Source organism: Indicator indicator, chromosome 1 (assembly GCF_027791375.1).
Source record: "Indicator indicator isolate 239-I01 chromosome 1, UM_Iind_1.1, whole genome shotgun sequence".
In the NCBI taxonomy this organism is placed as follows: domain Eukaryota; kingdom Metazoa; phylum Chordata; class Aves; order Piciformes; family Indicatoridae; genus Indicator; species Indicator indicator.
The window spans coordinates 30278767-30293110 of record NC_072010.1 but is presented as its reverse complement, the minus strand read 5'-3'; the positions used below and the strand labels follow the sequence as shown (position 1 = coordinate 30293110).

The following is a 14344-nucleotide window of genomic DNA, read 5'->3' as shown; positions in this document are numbered from 1 at the left end:
ACTGCATCTTCCAAACATCGTTCTTCCTAAAAGATGTTGTGCTCCAATGTTTAGCATCTCTTTCTCATAATTCCACCCCAGCTTTAATTACTGAAGTCCCTTTTACCTTTTGCCAATAGATGACAACGTGCTTCCCAAAAGAGGTCACTTAAAGTGTCTAAACTGGAACTGTGAAAGTTCCTTTCAAAGAGTAGATATTCCTTATTAATTTTATTTAATAGAGCTGTATTGAAAACTGAAGAAAAGCTATTCACAAAAAGCCCTGTGAATTAAAAAACACGTCTGAGAGCTTCTTCGATAAACTAGATCTCAGTCCTCAGGAAGCTGACAACAAAGGGAAGGATGAAATGAAACACCACGAATCAGAAAAACAAACAAACAAACACCAACTGTAAGAGCACACTTAGCTACACCAAGCAGGAAGAGAGACTTCCAGCTGCGGGGGAGAAATTCACAGGCGGACCAATAAAAAGCTTCGCCAAGTCACTCGATGAGGATCCCCAACCAAGCCCGGCTTAGATGAAAAAGACCCTTTCCTCCTTCGGATGGATAGCACCCAGCCTTACATACCCTCCCTAGGGTCTCTGCGGTGCCCCCAGTCCAGCTGCCCCCTCTGCCCACTGCTCCCGCCCACGCCAAACCTCAGCCTAACGGAAATGCAAGGAGCGGGAGGAGCCCGAAGCAGGGGACACCCAGCTACTGCACCAACCGCTCCTCCCCCAGCCCCGGCAGCATCCTTCGGCGGGCCGGGAGCTCCCGCTGCCTCCCAAGGACCCTGGGTAGAGCCACTACCGTTACAGCCGTCAGGAGCCTTGTGGTCGCGCGCGCCGCACGTCAAAGGACCGAAGGACTGCGCGGGGTGCGCAGCGCGCGCGCCGGCACCGCGCACGTGACCGCGGCGAGCCCGGGAGGAGGCGAGGCCGAGGGAGGGGAGGGGGCGGGGAGGGGGAGGGGGCGAGGGGGGTGCAGAGAAGTGCGTCACGTGACGCAAAGCCCCAGGAGGGCCTCCTCCCGCTTGACCGTTCGCGCGCGCCCTGACGTAACCGGCAGTAGGTGGATCTCCCTCCCTTTCCTCACCGCTTATTGGAAGCTGTAAACGTCGCCACGTGACACCACCCTTACTCGTGCCCTCTTGCCCGCTGCCCTTCTCTTCTCCCTTCTCCCCCTCCCACCTATTGGCGTACTCAGAGCGCGGAGACCCTGCTGGAGTGGCCTCTGCCCTTTTCGTGAGGTGGGGAGGGAGTGTTGCTGAGGCTTGCCCTAACAGATCACAGGCCCTTTCTGACCCTTCAGTTGCGGCTTCTCTCCTGGCACAGCTTCCCCTGCCTCGGCTGGCGTCCACACAGGCGCTGAAATGCGCCCGGGGGCTTGTCCCGTGGCGAGCTCGTATGAGGCCTCGGGGCGGGGCACCGTGGCCGACAGGGCCTGGCCAGCAGCTCCACGGCTTGGTTTCGCACCGAGGGGTTGTGGCAGGGGCAGGCCGATGGCACCATTCTGCCCCCCACGTCGTCGTCGAAGTTCCCCTGCAGCCATCCCTGCTTGCAGTCAAACGGAATCTCACAGGTCTGTGGCAGGATCCGTGGTGGTTGTACTTCAGGCTAGCGTCTGAAAGCAGCTGCATCTTAGGGGTTGTGTTAGCGGTCTTCTGACAGTCACAATAAAGTCTTCTGTCGATTCAAAGGAGTTTAGCCAGTATATAAGTACTCGATAGAATTTAGCATTGACATAATCGTGTCTCTTCTCAGGTCTGTGTCTGTACCTGCAGGTCAAGTAGGGGACACAGCTGTGGAGGCGGATCCAGGAAAGAGAAGATTGGAGAGCAGCAGTCCCAAGAGACTTTTGTTGCACAGTGTTACCAGGAAGTGGCTTCTGCTTTTCTTAAAATGTGCTTAATTTCCTGGCTGTGGACAGGGTCAGAATGCAACTGAGATTTGCAGTAAACACAGAGAAGTAGGGATATGAACAATCTGGAACAAAGCAGTAGCATAGAGCCCACTGGAAGTGTCACTCTGGTTTTGGGGGTAGTAAATCTAGTAGAAAATTATTTTACGAATAAAAAAGGGAAAAGAAACCTCAATGTCAGTACCCAGGAATCAAAGTGTGGATGGGTTGCTCTGAGAGGGAATCAGTGATGCTGAAGGAATTCTCCCCTGGAATATGAGACATGGAAAGCACAGCAGTAGGTCCAGAGCAAAATGAGATTTTTCCCTGCCAAGTTCCTGCTTACTCTGCTGTTGAGTAACTTTAGCTGTCATCAGGAAGGGACTGCTGAATAGGCTGTGCAAATTCTGGACCAAGACAAAGAGAAGGCATAAATGAGAAGATATGTGGACAAGTGTCATTAGAGTCTCCATGGGAAGCTCTAAAAGAGCCAGAATGGGGACATAACATTTTCAGCTTGTGTGGGTGGATCTGCAAAGGAACGATCTGTCAAGGACAACTGCCTTTCCTGGCATTGCTAGGAAATAATGCGAAGGTGAAGCTGTGTAAACATAAGTTTGATGCCATTTAGTAATGTAGAACAGACTTTGTTAGTTACATTATACAGAAACCTAGTTGTTGTATCAGAACACAAGCACCCAGTCAGGTTTTTAATCACATGCATTTAAGTTTCTTTTTATTAGTTATCACTAATTCATTTTTACCATGTGCAGTACATTTGTAAACAGTGGTTGCAGGCAGTTTATACTGTGCCTGAGCTTTAGAATCAGCTGAAAGTTTTAAAAGTGCTCTCTATGAAGCAGAAGTAATTTTATAATCTTATGAATATGTAGTTTAATTTCTTTGTCTGGCTTTTTGCAAAAGCCAACAATAGCAAAAGGCAATCTTCATCTTTTTTTCTAGAAGGAAAAGAGATATGAAATCTTGTATCTGTCTTGGAAAAACTATGATAAATTGAAAATGCTATTAAAGCTTTAAATAGGCTGAGCAGGTGAAACAATGATATTCAGAGAAAAACAGAATAAAAGAAATTATTGCTTGGGAAGTTATGCAGATAATGCATGTTAACTTGTTTCTGACTTTGCTGGATTAGCTCAGATGCTGGTCTCACTCTCTTATGCTGATAGTCTCAGTTTGCACCTTTTTTGATAGCAGTAAGAGGTGACTACGAAGCATTTTTCTCAAGTGACCAAGCTGGGAATATCTGAGATTCAAAATGGACAATAGCATGGCATGGAATTACACCCCAAATCCTAAAGCAACCTGAATCAGCAGTTTCATTTCTAAGCATATGTTGTTGAAGCTGGAGATAAGGTGTGTATAGTCATAGATAAATCCAATCTCAGGAGAATTTATAGTCTTGGCAATTATAGATTATAAAGTCCATTCTGTATCTGCAGCTCTATAGGTGACCAGAGTGAAGCGTTGTGATGGCAGTTATCAGTGACCTGTTAAAGGATATTAAAAGAAAAAAAACTCTTCAGAGTGTTTCTGTCTTCATTCAGCATTATTTTTTCCATCCCTCAGCTAACTCTTTTCATTCAAACTGCAGAGACCTGGGGTATGATGCCAGCTAAATCTAATCTGAAAACAATCCAGAGCTAAATGTCACCTGCAAGTAGCACGCATTTTATTGAGTTCTATCCTGCAGTCCTCACCATCAGCTTTCTATGTTGTGAAAGAACAGGTACACAAAAGATAGCTACAGCCGCGGTGTGTTGTTCAGCAAAACCTGTTTCAAAGCAAACCAACCGCAAAAGGGTGCCAAAGGCCTGAGGGCTCTATAGAGGAAAGTCCTCTCCTAATCAAAGCAGGAGCTCTGATCTCTCTGGTTTGGCAGGGGCTGTTTGATTTCTATGGAGATGGGCTCGCCATTTGAGGAACGTGCGGGACGACAGTGACACTCGGTGGCCAGCCAGATAAAATGCAATTTCTGAATATTCACAATTTGGTGGTTGGTTTTGTTTGTTTTAGTTTTGGGGGTTTGTTTGTTTGCTTGCTTGCTTTTAATCTTTTTTACCAGATAGGTAGTAAAGATCAGTTTGTAGCTTTTGTTCTTGTTGATAATTTCTGGTATCTTTTAAAATACATTTAGTTTATGTTATAAAATGTCCCAAACACATAAGCTAAGACAAAATCTAAGAGCAAATGATCAGGCAAAATCTTGCATCCAAACCCTTCAACTCTGAGGGCTAAGAGTGACACTTCATTGTTGCTCTGGCACTTGGCAAGTTGTACAAAGCACATTTTCAGGACCAAGCTTACATTGTCATTTTAATAACATTTCTTCCTCTGGAACTGAAATGAGGGAAGGTCCCTTAAGGGGAACTGGATTTGTATATTGCAAAGCAGAATTCCTTCCGGGCTAATCTGAAGAGATGAACTTCATCAGTGAACCTCCAAGCTGTAGTTTTTACTTCCCATAGAAGTAACAGATAAGGTATCACTTATATTTCACATAGTGCGAGTAGGCAGTGTAGTTAAGCATCTGCAGGGCTTCCTTTTGATAGCAACAGAAACACTATTCAAACAAACAAACAAACAGTCCTTGCTTCATAGCTTTTACATTCAACAGATGGAGGAACAAATACTGGAGTATGTGAGAGGACAGAGTAAAAGTAGGGGGGGTTTGGTACACATAACATTGATACTTTTGTAAGTGTACTCTTTTGCCTTTTTTTGGGGTGGGTTTTTTAATTATTTATTATTCCTTTTCAACTAGCAACATTAATGCAATAACAGATATTAAGGCATTTCAAGCTGCATTTTAACTAGTTTCTAAGATGAAAACAGGATGTATGGAGTAATATACCACAGATGAATGTATCAACTAAACTGGGATAGAGACCAACTATCAGAGCAAGAGGTAATGAGTAGTCTCAGAAAAGGGAATAGTTATACTAGGATAGGTCAGGAAGCTCAAGAAGCTTCAGAGCTCACCCTGTTTTAGTGTATGGCATCACAGCCATGAAGACTATCTTGACAACCATGCTAGAAGTGTCAAGGTCTAACGCTGAGACAACATGATCTCTTTAGGAAACCATCGACTACTGGCTTGTTCTCCAAAGGCTGCAGGTCACAGAATCACGGACTCATGGAATGGCTTGGATTGGAAGGAACCTTTAAAGATCATCTAGTCTAACCCCTCTGCCATCAGCAGGGGTATCTTTCACTAGATCAGGTTGCTCAAAGCCCCATCCAACCTGGCCTTGAATGCTTCCAGCAATGGGGCATCCACAATTTCTCTGGGCAACTTCTGCCAGTGTCTCACCACCTTTATTGTAAAAGATTTCCTCCTAAATCTACCTTCTTTCAGTTTAAAGTGTCATTCTTCTTCCTGCCTGTGTCCCATGGAGTAAACCAAGTGCTTTGATAGTGAATGTGGTGACTATGACAAAATTCCAGTTACTGGAATATTTAGGACATGGAGAGGAGGGAGGATTCTCTCCTATAGTAGTAGCCCTGATTATTGCTCTTTGTGATGAATACCTAGGAAACAGGGGAATACATGCCTAATAAACAAATACATTCAGTGAAATTCTGTGAAATTATAAATGGAATTAGTGGCCACTGGCTTTGCTCCTGTGAATTTGGAGACAAGAAACACATAGCAGGAATATTTTTCTACCCATGTAACATGTAGCTGGAGTAGTGGGCTGTCCTCATCTCTCAGCACAATTCCTGAATTATTTAGCATCCAGCCTCCTTGCTCCAGCAATAGGCTCGCTCAGAGCTCATCTCATCTGCTTTTACTTTCTTTTCTTTCATTCTTTCTTAAATAGCCTCGCAATTGCTCCCCATGTATTATTTATTGGAAATACTCTGCTTTTATAACATGGCTGTGGGTGGAACAGACTCTGTAGGCGCAGTCTGCACCACAGATTTAGAATAATTGACAGGAAGAAAGAAGATAGGCTGCACTATAATACATAGAATATGAGAATGTAAAAAAAAAAAAAAAAAGAAATTATACATATATATATATATATACACACACACTGGCATCTATTTGCCCGTTAATCACTCTACCTCGATCTTAGAGTGCAATGCAATATGAAGGGGAAGGTTTTCCCAAATGGAGAACAAGCAGATTAAGGAGGCAGATGACAATTTAACTTACTTTTCAAGTGAAGGACTCAGACAAATGGGTAACCCTCAGGCAGCAGCAGGCACTGCAGAGCGTGCAAACAGTTCTGCTGGACATCACAGTTCTCTCTTTTTTTTTTTTAATATATGTATCCATTTAGAGAGCTTCCTGCTCTTTTCGCATTTATTGACTGATTTCATAAAAGATCACACATGAACATAGAGTGCATGATTTATCACATAATGGTGTATTTGCATTAACTCTGCAACAACTGCTGTAAATAAGCATTAGCTTTTGAATCAACCTAAAGCCTGACAATAGCAACGCATTTTACATACCCACAAGCTCCACAAAACTCGTGGAGGCTCTTGGTATCGACCAGCTCTGTGGGTTAACTATGCAAGAGACACAGGTCACAGAAACATCTTGCAAAACATAGTCTGTAGGACCCTTTGCGATCCTGTGCAGCCTGTCTGGCTGGACTCAGTGTTTTGTTTCTCATTCATCTTCCTTTCTTTTAAAGATGGAAAATTGACACACCTCACCCCTGAGGTAAGAACTATGCTGCTCCCTAGCCACCTGACCTGGTCACTGACCAGACCATCCCTGCTATGTGCTGAACTTCACCCCTGGCAATGCCATCTTACAACATGAAGGTGTTATGCAGAGATTATTGCAGAGGGCACTATACCTCCTGCAAGTGCATGGAAGTCCTTCTTTATCCTCAAATAATAGTAGCTGGAAAGCAGGTCTGCTTTAATGCCATGACATGCAATTTACAGCTGCATTCAGTTCTGCTTGCTTCTGAACAGCCTTTTAGGAGTGGAACCTAACCAATAAAGAAGGCAAATACTGGCATTGCTGGGACTACTTGGCTGCCTTCAGCTCTTGCACAAGTGACTCTGCGAGCTGTTTCAGCAGCACATTTTTGTCTCTTGCGTGTAAAGTTCAAGTGGTGCTGTCTTGTTAAACATTTTTTCCTTCTTTTAAGGATTTTTTCCCCCACACTCAGTCACAGAGAACTGACTTTCCTTAATTTACAAAAGTTATAATGTAGTAAATACTTTGATGTAAAGAATTTAATAGATTTTTCACCCCAGGGAAGGCATTTTGAGTAGCTGTATTTCAATGAGACATTAAAAAAAACCCAAACCATGCTTAGGTGCATTTTGTTAAGTTGTTGTCATTACTGTCTGCGTGACAGCTCGTAAATGGTGATGCTTCAGAGATCGGTTTTGTACTTTTTAACATAAGACTTGCAGAAAAATTGTCAGTTGTTTTGTTGCTCCTGTTTAAAACCACACCCTCAAGCTGTGATTCAGCAAATTCCCAGAGCAACCCTGCTGTGAAACCCAGGTTCCTCCTTGTCCTGTCCTGCTGGGGGTGGATTTCCCCTACAGAAGCCAATGAACAAAAGCTCATTTATTGCTGTACGTGGTGAGGAGGAAACATGCTCCACCATCTCTCCACCTCTTCCTGCACAATAGTTGTGCTCTTTTGCACCAGTCGCTTCAGGTTGCAAATGCAAATGGAAGCGAGCGGCAGCGGAGCTGGGATATAGAAATTGTTGTTTTGAGCGGTGCTCCCTGGCTCTGCTCCACAACTCATAAATAACAGCTCTCAGCTCACTTTAGCTACGAAGAGAAGCAAAAGCACGCTGCCTGTGTCTTTCTTCAACAAACCTAAGGTGGAGAGGCAGGACTGAGCACTCTCCTATTAACTGATATGAACTGACACTTGCTTGCTATTTTTTTGGATGCAATTTTTTTGGATGCATTTTTTTTTTAATGCATTTTTTTGCCACGGTTGAGGCAGCATCTTGATGGGGAAGCTGATATCCAAAGGCCATCGCAAAAGAGACGCTCGAGTTGTAATGCTGGGGCTTGACTTTGCTGGCAAATCCACCCTCCTGTACAAACTAAAGAGGGGCCAGGCTGTGGAGACCTGCCCGACAGTGGGCTTCAATGTGGAGTCTCTGCAAACACCCTGCCGCATATCCTTCAACCTCTGGGATGTTGGTGGACAAGTCAGCCTGCGAGCAAGCTGGTCTGACTACCTGGAAGACATCAACATCCTCATCTTTGTGCTTGACAGCGCAGACACAGCCCGGCTGCCTGAAGCGATGGCAGCTCTGGAGGAAGCCCTGAGCCACCCCAGCATGGTTGGCGTCCCTGTCCTGCTCCTGGCCAACAAGCAGGAGATTCCAGGAGCACTGTCTCCCACCAAGTTGGGGGAAAGGCTGCAGCAGGGGCGGCTGGTGGACCACCGGTGGGTGCTCCAGGGGTGCAGCGCTTACACTGGCCAGGGACTGCAGGAAGCCCTGGCAAGCCTGGGAGAGCTGCTGCGAGACCTGGGGCAGAGCTCCCCATCCCAAGAGCAGCCCCTCACAGGGTCAGCAGGGAGGAGGCAAGCTCCAGAGCAAACCTGAACCTGAAATGGACTCTTCCCACTTGTTGCAGAGGATCTCAGCCTCCAGGCGCCCCCCCAGAATGAGCAATTTGCACTAGGCATGTGCCACGAAACACCCAGCCACTCATCACTGAAACCCACCAGGAAGAACCCTGAGCAGAACTCCCACCCTGAAGCATTTTTGGCCCTGTCTCTTGGACTGCATCTTGGACTGCTGTTGCCAAGCTCTGCTCATCCATTGCATGTGTGTCCAGTGATTCAGCAGGGATGCTTTTTGCTAGAGCAATATATATTATAACAGAGATCTGCACAAGGGACAGAAGATGTTTTCATCTCTCTGTAGCTGCTAGCCCAGATGCAGCTATCCTGATGGAGTGATCCTCACAGCGAGGTGTTCAAACATGCCCTGTTCATCAGCTGAAAAAGCAGCAGCTGCTAAAGGATAATGGCTGAACTGGGGCAGTGTAAGCACAGGACTTTAAATAGCCAAGAGCTCATTGGATATAGTTTGGCATCTATGGGTATAATCTTCAAACCAGTTAGGATTTGATGGTGTAATGCAGGGTCAAGGATGTTTATGTATTTATTTCTGCATTTCTTGGTTTGGATCTTTCTTTTCCATTCATAGTTTCTATCAAATGCTGGTTTTGTGAAAATCATACCTAATTTTCCTTGGATTATATTTAAATAGAAAGTAATGAAACTTGACTTCTAGATGCTTGGAAACACATCTGTGTGGCCAGTCAGTATCTCAGTATCTCTAAATATCCTTGTGGTGGCCTTACCAGCAAAGGTAGAATCATAGAATCATAATCAGTCAGGGCTGGAAGGGACCACAAGGATCATCCAGTTCCAACCCCCCTGCCATGGGCAGGGACACCTCACACTACATCAGGCTGGTCAGAGCCTCATCCAGCCTGGCTGCAAACACCTCCAGGGATGGGGCCTCAACCACCTCCCTGGACAACCCATTCCAGGCTCTCACCACTCTCATGGGGAAGAACTTCTTCCTCACGTCCAGCCTGAATCTCCCCACTTCCAGCTTTATTCCATTCCCCCTAATCCTATCAATACCTGATAGCCTAAAAAGTCCCTCCCCAGCTTTCTTGTAGGCCCCCTTCAGATACTGGAAGGCCACAAGAAGGTCACCTCGGAGCCTTCTCTTTTCCAGGCTGAACAGCCCCAACTTTCTCAGTCTCTCCTCATAAGAGAGGTGCTCCAGCCCTCTGATCATCCACATAATAATGAATTTGTAATGTTCACTGTTGGGCAACACAGACAGGGGTAAGAGCTGATGGCTTTTTAGAAGAGTGGGAATGTGCATGGTTAGGTTTTCCTCACTGGGGAACTACAAGTGTCGGGGTTCATAGAATGCCGTGCAGGTTAAGTGACTCAATATAGTGAGATTTTGACCAGAGTGGACTATATAGATCTTTAGGGAGTCTCTGATCATCATGGTGGTCCTTCTCTGGACACATTCCAGCATGTCTGTATCCCTCTTGTAATAGGGGCTCCAGAACTGGACACAGTACTCCAGGTGGGGTCTCCCCAGAGCTGAGTAGAGGGGGAGAATCACCTCCCTTGACCTGCTGGCCACACTTCTCTTGATGCAGCCCAGGATCTGGTTGGCTTTCTGGGCTGCAAGTGCACATTGACAGCTCATGTTGAGCTTCTCGTCCACCAGCACCCCCAAGTCCCTCTCCTCAGGGCTGCTTTCCAGCCAGTCACTGCCCAGCCTGTACTTGTGCTTGGGGTTGCCTCGACCCAGATGCAGGACCCTGCACTTGTTCTTGTTGAACGTCATGAGGTTGGCTTGTGCCCACCTCTCCAGCCTGTCAAGGTCCCTCTGGATGCCATCCCTTCCCTCCAGTGTGTCTGCTGCACCACACAGCTTGGTGTCATCAGCAAACTTGCTGAGGGTGCACTCAATGCCTCTGTCCATGTCACCAACAAAGATGTTGAACAAGACTGGTCCCAGGACTGAGCCCTGAGGGACTCTGCTTGTCACTGGCCTCCACTGGGACATGGAGCCATTGACAGCCACTCTTTGGGTGCAGCCATCAAGCCAGTTCTTTATCCATCTCGTGGTCCACCCATCAAACCCATGTGTCACCAGTTTGGAGACCAGGATGTGGTGTGGGACAGTGTTGAAGGCTTTACTCAGGTCCAGGTAAATGACATCAGTTGCTCAGCCTTCATCTTTTAATGTTGTGACCTTGTCATAGAAGGCCATCACCAGAGGCAATGTAGGCCTACTGCTGAATGAGGTGGGTGTCTTGGTGGCAGAGGATACAAAGAAGGCAGAGTTACTAAATGCCTATGAGTGTTTTTTAAGCCCTTTCAAGAGAAAAAAATGGCAGCAAATAGAGGTAACCACCACCCTTTATTTAATACCACCAATTAAAAATTAAAATAGTGAGGTAGGAAGTATGGAAGAAGAGGCCTGAATGCCTGAAACTGATGAAGCAACATCCTGGTTACTGAAAGTGTTCTCACTTCCCCTGAAGCAGTAATTTGGCAAAATACCCCATCTCATGGGGCATCATGTGATTTGCCACCCTTGTTTTCTGGAATAAGGCTTTTCTAGATGTTCAGTCACTGAGCTTATTTATGCCATTGTTAGAGACGCTCAAAACAACACCATGTCAGAATATTTGAAACAGCAGCACGGAGTTTACTTTTAATAATAATAATAATAATAATTATTATTATTTTCACCTATGTTGGCAAGTGTGTTAAAACAAGTCAGTCTAGTGAGCTCTGCACTGCTCTAATCAAATGGTTGAAGGCTGTTCACCCAACAGTACTTAAATGTTTCACTGTCAAAATTCCTGCCCCGTTCAAAGGGAGCAGCATGGAGGTTTGCAGGAAGAAGCCCCTCTAAGGAGGGAAGTTTGTTACCTCTTTCTCTTGGTAATTCTACAGGAGAGCTGCTGCCATACAGAATGATAGTATTTAATCCTTTAAACATCTGTGCTTTGGGACTCCAGCCAGGAGGGCACCCTCAGAATTTCCATCTTCCTGAGCATGTGACAGATGTCACAGCCCCTGCACAGATTTCTAAAATAACACAGCTTCCCTCTTAATATCAGGCAAAAGAAAAATCCTTAGGATACCTCCTTGGTTTAGGTTCCTCACAAATTTGAAGTATCATTTGGATTTTTGGCCCCAGAGCACACTCTGGTTGCTTAAGATTGCTTTTCAGCAACTTCTCTGGTTGCTAAGTTTATCAGCTTGCTATCCCCGATGCTGCCTGTCTCGAAGCCAAAAGGAGAAGTTTGGAAGAGCAAGATGTTTCTCTTTTATTTCCTTTTTGGTTCTTATTTTTTTTCCCCCTTCTTTTTCTTTTCAGCAACAAGTATTTATTTGGCTCTCTTTACAAAGGAAAGGTATCGCTTGTGAATAGTTTCACTGCTAGTTTCCCCCCCTCCAACTGTTGTTATAACTTGCATCTTGCCTCCAGACACTGCTAGTAGCTTCCTACAGTTTCATCAGCTCTCCTTAACTGACGTGGTCAGTATTTAATTGTTAATGTGTTCTGCTTTTCCATGATCTTGAATTTAGTGGTTATCAGCTAAATGTATTGGCAAAAGTGGCCAACTCATAGGATAGTGAGGCTTTGAAAGGACATCTGGTCCAAAACTCTGATTAACTTAGGTTTCTCAAGGCTGGATGCAGCAGTTTTGAATGCCTCCAAGGCTGGAGGTTCAACAGCTCAACACCTTTAGAAGCACTTGGCTATGTATTTACCTTTACAGTAATGTAATTGGAATCCATAATTGTGCATTAATCTTCCCTTTTCACCATTCTACTGAAAAAAAAAGCCATACTGGTAAGTATCTGTCCTTGTTTGGAGCTGTCAGAGTGATCTCCTTGCTCAGGGCCATCAGCTCTTCCAGCCCCAGGCCCTTCCATCCCTTCTCTGCTTTGCAGTGAGAACTGCCTCTGGGTCCTGCTGCCTCTTTCAAGGACACTGAGACACTTCAGTCATCTTTCACACTGTTATGAAAGGGCATAGCTAATTCCTCACTGATTTACTAACCTTTCTGGTTTATTAAGTAGCTTCAGCAAACCCTTTTTATGACTTTGAACTCTGCACAGATTTAATTTTTTAAATTTCTGACAAGAAATTTTCCATCATGCTCAGAAAGAAGGAAAGCAGCAAGCTGGGGAAAAAAAGGACCAATTGACCAACCAACATTAAAACCATTGCAGGAAGGACTATTCACTCTTTTCCCTTCTCTTCAACAGTATAGGAAAGAGGAATCACCTTTTCCCTGGTCTCATCATAGCTTCCGTATTTCAGCCAGCCCATGACACAAAAAGGTTTCTACTTGTGCATTAGCTGTTTTCTGCTCTTGGCATTGTTAACTTTGTTTTCAAATGGACCTATGTGCCACCAGCCTTACAGTTACTGATGTGGCTTCTCTGATGGGTTTCACCACAGTCTTGCTGAAGGGCCTGAGATCAGAGGGAAACCACGCAATTCCAGGGCTGCAGGGTGACTGCGTGAATGATTGCCAGGGAACTATTTAAAGAGGGAACAGGCAGCCACAGGGCACGTGAGAGGGAGTTGTGACCAGCTGTAATGCTGGGAGAAGAGTGTTAGAGCAGCAGCCAGGGACCTGGGAAATGTCTGAAGGAAGAAAGGTCAAGAAGAATATTTTTAAAAGCCAAGAAGAGCTTTCTTTTGCATGGAAAAAATAAGGGGGCTTTTCAAAAGGAGGGGGACCCTTTTTTAGGAGACAGGCTCTATAAGGCAGGGGAATGTCTGAATTCTTGCTTTAATACACTTAATGGCTTTAAAACAATTTCTTCGTCTTAAAGCAACCCTGAAACAGCAGTTATAAATATTCACCACGTAACTCACCAAGAAAAAAACAAGCAGCAAAACCACATGTGACACCGCTTCTTTAAAAAAAAAAATTAATACCCTTGCCAAATGGAATTAAAAACCAGTCATGCAATTATGACTAAGACAAATGACAAAGTACAGTTGGAGACATTACAGCCCTCAAGGGGTTAATTAACTGGCATTTAAACTTTCTGATGCTTGGTTTTTCTGTGATGCATTTACTTGAGTCACAGCCCTGAGCTTGCCATCCATCTATTGTTAAAAGCACCCGGTGAAGGCTGGCATTTGGGTTAGGACCTCAGTGATGCATCCATGGCTTGACTGCATCAGCCCCTCACCTTGTACTTCACACAGTGTGATTTGTATAAAATTCTTGCAAAATGAAAAAAAATAAAAATAAAAAATAATTGGCCAGCTGTTGTGAAAGGTAATGCCAGCTCAGACCCCAGCAAGTGTGTTCCCCTCTGCTCACATTCCTGCTTGCCTCTCTGTAGTTAGACCAGAAGCATAAACCTCTGCTCCAGTCCAACATCTGTCACCTCCAAAGTTCTAATGCTTTAAGTCATGCTGGTACCATCATGGTCTTGTCTGCCAATTGCTGTGAGAAACAATCCTGCTGGAACTCCCAGAGCTCATGAACTGTTTTTAAAGTCTCCCTCAGGCCTCAGATTTTTATTAATTAATTATGTTTCTTTTAACCTGTGCTGACTAAGCACATCTGGATGTGGCAAAGAGGTTGTGTTTTGGTTTGGTTTTTTTTTTTTTCCAATAGGCACAAAGAAAACCTGCCTGGCATGTGGCAGCAGTGCTCTGCTTTGCCTTGGACATAGAAGCAATATTTGCTTTTTAACTGAAATGTGGCAGCCACTGGTTTCTATGGTGAGAGAACAAACTCACGTGGGCCACATGAGATTTGATAATGGAGGGAAAGGACTTTGGAAAGATGAAACTGGAGGTTTCCTTGGGAATTAAAATATAAGCTGAGAGCAGGCCTGGGGTGCTCATTTCCTAGGGGCAGATGATCAGAGGAGGGTCTGGTTCTGCTCATAAAT

The 14344-nt window shown here is 45.0% G+C and overlaps 1 protein-coding gene across 1 annotated transcript; it reads left to right on the top strand.

Moving 5' to 3' along the window:
* The first annotated feature begins 7850 nt into the window (after positions 1–7850).
* Positions 7851–8456, top strand: ARL11 (ADP ribosylation factor like GTPase 11). Its single transcript, XM_054388957.1, has one exon. It carries the CDS (start codon positions 7851–7853, stop codon positions 8454–8456), a length of 606 nt encoding a protein of 201 aa, XP_054244932.1.
* The last annotated feature ends 5888 nt before the right edge of the window (positions 8457–14344 follow it).

Excerpts from the sequence above, each read along its gene's own strand:
- ARL11 (XM_054388957.1), top strand. The coding sequence starts at position 7,851 with ATGGGGAAGCTGATATCCAAAGGCCATCGCAAAAGAGACGCTCGAGTT.